At 46.2% G+C, this 8,295-nt stretch overlaps 1 protein-coding gene across 1 annotated transcript; it reads left to right on the forward strand.

Moving 5' to 3' along the window:
- The first annotated feature begins 580 nt into the window (after positions 1-580).
- On the forward strand, positions 581-1,582 carry LOC121752848 (fibrous sheath CABYR-binding protein-like). Its single transcript, XM_042147938.1, has one exon. The coding sequence runs from the start codon at positions 581-583 to the stop codon at positions 1,580-1,582; it is 1,002 nt and encodes a 333-aa protein (XP_042003872.1).
- The last annotated feature ends 6,713 nt before the right edge of the window (positions 1,583-8,295 follow it).

Genomic DNA, 8,295 nt, shown 5'->3' on the forward strand with positions numbered 1-8,295 from the left:
TAGCGTAATTTACATACGCTGGCCAAGTAGGTAATTTTTTGGTAGTTAAAGGAAGATGTAAATATTGTAAATATGTGGTAGTTAATTTAATCTTTTCATGCAAGTTAAATTTTTAAAACCCAAAAATATTTTTCGGTCCTTTAATTAAATCTGGAGTACATACTGACCACCAGAATGCCATTTTGGTGAGACTCAATTTTATTTAAGTGTCATCTTTACTTTGTTACTAATCTAGGAAAATATAGGGGGAAATCATTAAGAGACGAAATTTGAATTTGGGTGCTTGTTGCAGCTTTGCAGGCGGACAGCGACTGCGAGGGCGTGTGTGCAGAAAAAGATAGAAGACGTCCAATCAGGAGGCAGAGCTCTCAACCGTCTCCCACACGAATCGACGCCAACCTGGAAACCGCTCATAGCCGGTTACAAACCCTCAAATACCCATTCTACTCTCATATCCAAACCGTCTCTCCCCCTTCATCTCACAAACCCTCACCTCCAATTTCTCTCTTCCAAAAACATTTTCGCCGTCATCCACAGAAACCAACACCTATATTACCACCAGAAATCGTCGATTTAAGCCATGGGAAAAAAGAAATGGAGAAAGAAACAAACCGGTGAGAAAGCCCCTTCAACCCATAAGGAAGAAACCCCAGAATCGCATACGCCACTGGGAAAGCGGCCGCCGAACCCGCAACCACAGGAGCCGATTCCTCAGGCTCCGGCGATGGTTTCTTTGAACGCACTGGCAAAGTTCCTCAGACAGCATGACCCGAATAGAGATTGGGCGGCTGCGTTGGCAGGTTTTAGCCAAGTTGGGGATAAATCGAGCACAACCGGAGAAACCCCGGCAGTACCTGCAGCAGAACCGATCGTGCAACCCAAAGTACAACCACCCACTTCCATTCCGATTTCCTCAGTAATTCCACCAGAAAGGGAATCACCCTCAGCGACCACACCGCCAGAGCCCTCAGAACCCTCCCAAACTCCACAACAAAGCGACTCGATGGATATTGACCCCATCTCCGCCTACTACGATTCTGACCCAGGGGAAAGGGAAGCGAGAAGAAGAGAGGAGCAGAAGAGTCAAGAGAGAGGAGATGAACCAGAAAGAACGCCGGTAGCAAAGTCTACTCCTCAAGAAATGGCGAGGGATGAGATAGATCTGAATGAAACCGCCAGGAAGCAAGGCCTCATGACTGAAGAGGAGTTTGAAGCGCTTTTGAGCGAGGTAACTAGGATGGAAGATGCCACGAGGGCTAAGGATCCAGACCTCGCATCAAGAGCAGTAGGAGAGGGTGGAGAAGCTAGTACGAGGAACGACCCAGAAGGCCCAGCTTATCAGCCAGAAGAAGAGGTGGAAGAGAGGCAAATCGGAGAACGAGTACCACATTCAGTGACTCCCCAGCCAGACGCAGGGGAGAGTGATACGCATATTGATCAGGAGGAGACAGTAGCAAGAACAGAGGTACCAGAACCAGTGGCACCTCCAATGATAAAACCGAAGGCCGTCAAGCAGAAGTTGGTGTGGACGATCCCAAGGCAGTACGACCAAAACCGAAGAGAGTATCGCATAGATGCCTAGGAAAATGGGCATCCAGCAAGACGAAGGCGAACACAACAGCAGATCCAGTTGAAGTTTTAAGTGAAGAGGACATGACTACTCCTACAAAACCTGGGGATGAGTTCTTACCGGCTACTAACTTGGAGGATGCTCAGAGGGAAGCTGAAGTGGTCTCACCAATGCCGAGTGACCAGAGAGATGAGACTGAGCAGATGGCTGAGGGTCTGGACCTCGCATCTGAGTCAGTAGGTCACGTCGAGCCAAGAGATGGTAGTACACATACCCGCGTGGAGACCCGCCCTACTGCCGAGGATAAGCCTTCAACACAAGCAGAGAAGAAACCGGAAGAGGATGAAGATAGAGATGAGGACAAGTACCAAGAAGAGAGAAAAATGAAGGGGAAAGCCCCTGTTACAAGGAAACCAAGCAGCAAGAAGCAACGCACAGTGAACATAGGCATCGTCATCACAGACCTAGCTCAGAAAACCCCACCGCACCATCAGGAGACAGACGACAGCGACTACGCTGCCAGTGAAGATTCAGACTCCAACAGTGATATCTCCCTGGAGGACGAGGAGTATAGAGAACAACAGCTTCCACTGAACCATCGGGAACTGGTACATCCCCCGGTGGAGAGATTGAAGTATAGACGCTGGACAGTAGACCTCACTGATGAGCTAGTGGAGGAGATGAAGCTGTTCGACTCCAAAAAGCTACAAGATGCTTTCGATAACAAGGATGACGGGAGCAAGCAAGTTAAGTGTGGAAAGGTACGTCATTTCCCTTCCCTCGATGAGTTAGATGCCCGTGAACCTTTTCTATCTTATGTGCGTGCGTTAGGATTTGATTGGTTATTGGAGAATGGGGATCCGAATATCCCTATTAGGCTAGCGAAGGAATTTTTCACTACATTCAGATTTAGGGTCACCTCAGACTTGGATGAGGAGTCAATAAGCTTTAGGTTGTTTGGAGGAGAGATAAGCATGGGTTTGATTGAGTGGACAGTAAGATTGGGGATGTGTAGTCTGAAGGAGGCCATAGGGCCGGAGTGGAGAAGCAGGGAACGGGGAATTCCCCGCAGGCACGTCGATTGAAAGGACCTAAGGTGCGTAGGTGTCGTTCAAGCAAGGATATATCCTACTGGTCAGGATAGAGATCCTACTAAGCCTAGACCCTGGTTTCAAAGATTCCTCAACCCACTTCTACTGATCAGTATAGTGGTGGTAAGGGTCGAATCCCACAGAGATGGTGCGTTAAAACTATTGTGGTGATATTCTGGATGGTTTGGTTAGCTACCACGCTCGGGTTGAGTCTCTACCTAGGCAAGAACTTAAAGGTAGTTTCCTACTGACTAGAATGGGGAAAGAAATGTAGAGGTGCAGCTGTGTACGTGGAAATGGGAGGACAATTTTGTAACAGAAAAATATTTGGAAGGTACGGGTTTCTATTTCGGGCTAAACAGAATATTCAGAGTGTAGTGGAAGTTTTGTGACTGGGCTGACAGGGCTTAACTAAAAGTGAAGGACAAAAGCAAAAGCATCTTGAAAAGTAAGTGGTCCCCTCCAATTGGAATAGACATCATCTTCTTCAACAAACACTTCCAAAATTCAGATAACAATTCCAGATTCAACACGGAAAAACTCAGATTAACAACTCACAAACACAGATCCAAAACTAAGAAATCAAATCCGAAATCAAACACTGAAACTGGACTTCTGCATACTGGTCAACATGAAAGAACGATTCAGAAATTAAAACTAAGCTTTGCATGCAACGACCTACTTTCCGATCAAACAGTACTTGTTTATCTATCCTAAAGAAATTTGTTACGTAAACGGAATTGAGAGAATCAGCACTTTAAACACCGAGAAACTTTAGATCTAAGCTAACTAGGCAAGGGAATAAAGAAACACCACAATAAACGAAACGAAAATCAACTTCATAGCATAAACACGTTCGGATCTTCAACAAAGTATTTCAAAAGCAGAAAATATCCAAAGGTAAACAAGATCCAACGTAAGGAAAGCGAGAAATTTAAAACTACGAAAGCAATGTAAAAGTGTTTTGCCACTCCGGACGATGAGACTCTAAACTACGATCTTGCTGGCTGGAATGGACGATGACTGGAATTCTGGGAACATCTCAACGTCAAGTGATCATGGCTATGGCGAGGCAAGAAGCGGGACACGACTGAAAGACTGAAACTACCGAGAGAACTTTCTACCTAAAGATGGTGGTGAATGAGTGAATGTTGTATTCTCCCCCCTTTCTCTCCAATTTGGCTTCCTTTTATAGGGAGGCTACCCTTGATTTTAGGGTAAATCCTCGTTGCAATTTGACTTCTTTGCCCTTAATTGTGGGTAATCCGTCCCAGCTATCCGTCTTCTCCATCTCAAGCCGTTTTAGCACGAATACTGATCAGTATGAGATCATGCTGGCGCCTTCTTCACCTGAACATTCCGAAACTTCCCTACTGGCTAGAATGCTTAACCTGCACACTTTAAACAACTGTTTTGCAAATATAATCAATTAAGCACATCATACTGACCCGTAACCAAGGCCAAGAATACGACTTATCAAACTGCTCACACTTACCACAGGCTTGTCCTCAAGCGTGAAGAACAAACAAAGAAAAGAATAAGTCGAATTCTAGCCTGGTTACTCCCCTGACCGACTCTACCTAACTTTGACTCTAAACTATTACGCAAAGAAAAACACAAACAAATACAGAGAAACATAAACACATAAAAGACTGAAACACATAGATCGGGCTATATTTTCAACCATCCCTCCCCTCTGGATCAGGTGCAATCCGGCCTTAGACAGCCTTGAACTTCTGCCGCCCCCCTTTTCTCTTCCAGTCAGTATATCTGTTTGTCAAGATCGCCCACACTCTTGGCCCAACACTAGGTTCGCTCAGTCGCTCATACCTCACCAGGAATGTCAGGACTGCATTCTCTCATTATGCTCACCACAATTGCTTCAGACTTAGATTCCACGAGCGGCTACTGAAGGACTTATAGGCTTGTAACGGGGCTGTTGGCTTGTAATGTTTTCGGTGGATGTTCCTAAGGCTCTAAGGTTCAAAATTTTCTATTTTTATTTATGCGGGGGAACTGTGTATGTTAGGCTTCTGATCAGTTGCTTTCTTTAGTTGGCGCTTCTGGCTTTGATCTCCACTGGTCAGTAGCATCTTGTGGCTTCGCCACCCTTATTCCTTCATTCATCTCTTTTTTGTGGTCAAATCTTTCTGACCATTTTCTTCATTTTCTCGGTTCCTTTTTTTTTTCTTTTTTTCGTTCCTTCGTGGCTTCGCCACCCTTATTCCTTCTTCTCTTTTTTTGGACTGGGAATGACTCCCTGGTCGATTTTCTTCTAACTTTTTCACCCAGCTGGTTTCTGCTTTTCCGCACTTCTTCCTGGCCAGTAAGCTCCATTGTTTCATGCCTTACACAGTCCCAGTCGGCTGGGGTGTTTATCTGGGTATATAAAAGGTTAAGAAGAAAGGGTTCTAAAGGTGGTTTTTTTTTTTTTTTTTTTTTTTTTTTTTTTAACGAGGGGGGGTTCCTACTGCCTTCAGTATTTGCTACCCGTGATCACTTCACCCTAGGCGAATTGTGGCAGCCTCTCTCTCTTTTTTTTTTTCAATATATGTGGAAAGTGGTTCCACTTTAAGGCTTATAACTCGCATTTTTAGAGGGCTTTCGTGTTTGGCTCTAAGTATGGGCTTTTCTCTCATACTCACCTCATCTATCCTGACTAGGAGGTACTAACGGGGATGGTTTAGGTTTTCCAGCATGTCCTATCTCCCTCAATTCCCCTCACCTTCAGCTCAAGACGGTTGAGTTTTAAGCCCAATCACAAACAACATAAAACTAGACCTAACAAAACAAAACAAAAGCACAAACACAAAGACTACACATATATACATACATCTTACTGGCCATTGCGTCCCCCCTCTCACTTCACAAGTGTCTGCCCTCAGATAAGGCTGTGAAGTGGAAAAGGTAATGGCCAGTACGATGGCACACAGACAACAAACAACAAAACTAAAACAAAAACTTCTCACACTTAGACTATGGAATAGGCTAAGTGAGAGAGGTTTTATCACCTATACAGAGATCAACAAATCATAACCACAAACACATATATACAAACTCCTCACACTTAGACCATGCAATGGGCTAAGTGTGAGCTAACATATGCGACATAGAAAACAAAACAAACAAAACAAAGAAAACATGCTCCAAAGAAACAAACCCTTAACTTCTCACACTTAGACTATGGAATAGGCTAAGTGTTTTGAAGTGGGGTTTGCGCACAAACACAAATTATACTACCTAAACAAAACCAACTTATAACAACAATACGAAAAGTTAAAAGAAAATCTGAAAATTAAAAAGAAAAACTAACTTGGTCAGTAGGGGGGGTCTATCGGAGTCTCCTGCTCCTTCGTGGGGCAGGTGGTGCAGGTCGTTCTATCGGTTGGTCCGTCTCCATTCCAGCTTGGTGCTCATCATCCTTTGCCGGCTCCTCGGCAGTTGCCAGCACCTCGGCTTTCTCTTCCTCTTGCTCCTTCACTACGGTCTCTGGGACTTGTGGTTCAACATCCTGGCCAGCATGGCCGCTTGTTCCTGTAGCTTGTTCTTTCTTCCGGCTGGTCACTTCTTCCAACAACACATCTATCACGGATGCCATCCGGCCCATCTCCGTGATCAATCGATGATTTTCCTCTCCCAAAGTAGTCACTAACGTCTCCATAGCGTCTTGCTTTTGAGCCAATGTCTCCTGCTCTGCAGATCTCTCCAACATCCTTTCCATCACTGCCGCTAGCTTGACCATCTCTGCTTTCAATTGCTTATTCTCCTCTCTAACTTCATCCATTTCCTTCTCCATTCTGGCTTGACGCTGTTCCTGGTCCGATGCCAATTCGATCATGTCTGCCCTTATCTGCCTGCTTCCCTCCGCTATCTTCTCCATAGCTTTTTCCATCCCCTCTTGTCTCTGGTCGTGTGCCGGTGCTTCATGAGCTGCTGCCAACCGAGCAGTGGGTGTAGCTTCCTCTCCCATCGCGTAGAAGTGTGGCACGCCTTGCCTCATGTATACCGCATTCGTCCGGACGAATAGGGGGGTATCAAACAATCCTGGGGCGTCCACCATCGCCAAGGGGGTTAAGTCTTCGTCCTCTGAAACGGTGACATTGTTTCTCACAAAGATTCCCAATATATGGCAGAGGGAAATATTCCGTGCTGGGTGGGTAGCGATGAGGTGACATGTGTATGCAGTCCAGAACCCTAAGTGCAACTTCTTGCCTCTCTTGGCACACCACATAAGATACAATTCCGTCATCGATGTCCGGACTGCCGAATTCGACTGTCCTAAAAGGTTGTAACCCAAGAAGAGTTGAACCAGGCGTAGATTAGGATCGTTGAGATGGATAGATCGGGAGATAGTGGACTGAAACTGTCCTGCCCCGGGGTGAGTAAGCTCTTCCCAAGCTACCTGGGGCTCAAAGTCCACATGCCTGCGGGGAATCCCCCGCTCCCTATCTCTCCACTCGGGCCCTATGGCCTCCTCCAAACTGCATATCCCTAGCCGAACAGTCCATTCAATCAAATTCATCCTAATCTCTCCTCCAAATACTCTGAAACTGATGCACTCTACATCCAAATCCGTTGTGACCTTGAATCGAAAGGTCGCGAAAAATTCCTTGGCCAAATCGACCGGAACATTCAAATTCTCATTCCTTAACAGCCATTAAAAACCCAATTCGTGGAAAAGGGCGAGAAACGATTCCCGAACCTTCAATTCATCTAACGAGGGGAGATGAATTACCTTTCCACACTTAACCTTCTTGCCTTTTGCGTTCTTGGTGCGATAGATGGATTGGAGCTCCTTGGAGTCAAAAAATTGCATCCCCTCCACCACGTCATCTGTGAGCTCCACCGTCCAACGCTTATATCGGAGTGGTTCTGCAGGTGGATGCAATAGTTCCCGATGATCGTTAGGGAGTTGCTGCTCCTTGTACTCCTCATCTTCCATGGTCGTATCGCTATCAGATTCAGATTCTTCACTGATCTCATATTCACTGTCACTCTGTGTTTGCCGGTTTGATGGGGTCCTCTGGTCAGCCTCAGTGATCACGATGCTTGTGTTCACGGTACGCGGTTTTTTGGTACTCGGCTTGTTCTTCACAACGGCTTTTCCTTTCCTTTTTCTTTCTCGCTGATATTGTGCTTCTTCCTCCTGAGCAGTAGGCTGTGCAGGTTCACCCCCTGCCTTCGTTGGAGTGGCTTGTTCTTCCTCGCTCTCGATCTCTACTGGGTTCTCAGCCGTGTTTGTCTTGGCCTTGCTGGCTGCTCTTTTGCCCAGGCATCGCTGAGATACCCGCGTCTTCAGGACCAATTGCCGCTTCACTGGGTGGGGTTTTAAGACGGGAGGCGCCACAGTTTCCGGCACTTGAGTGTCTACGGTTGGTCTCCCCTCCTCTACTTGCATTCGATCATCCCCTGCTTCCACTTGGGTATCAACTGGCTCTGCCCCTTTTTCTTCACTCTGTTCTTCCCTCTCCTCTTCCCCTACTGACTGGGATGCCTTATCCTTCGGTATGGGTTCTGTAAAAGCTTGTTCATCCTCTCCTACTGCCCTCGATGCGAGGTCTAGACCCTCAGCCATTAGAGCAGTAACTTCCCTGCGATTCACCTCCTCCACTATTGATTCAAACTCCGTTTCCG

This window comes from Salvia splendens, chromosome 10, assembly GCF_004379255.2.
Source record: "Salvia splendens isolate huo1 chromosome 10, SspV2, whole genome shotgun sequence".
Classification (NCBI taxonomy): Eukaryota; Viridiplantae; Streptophyta; class Magnoliopsida; order Lamiales; family Lamiaceae; genus Salvia; species Salvia splendens.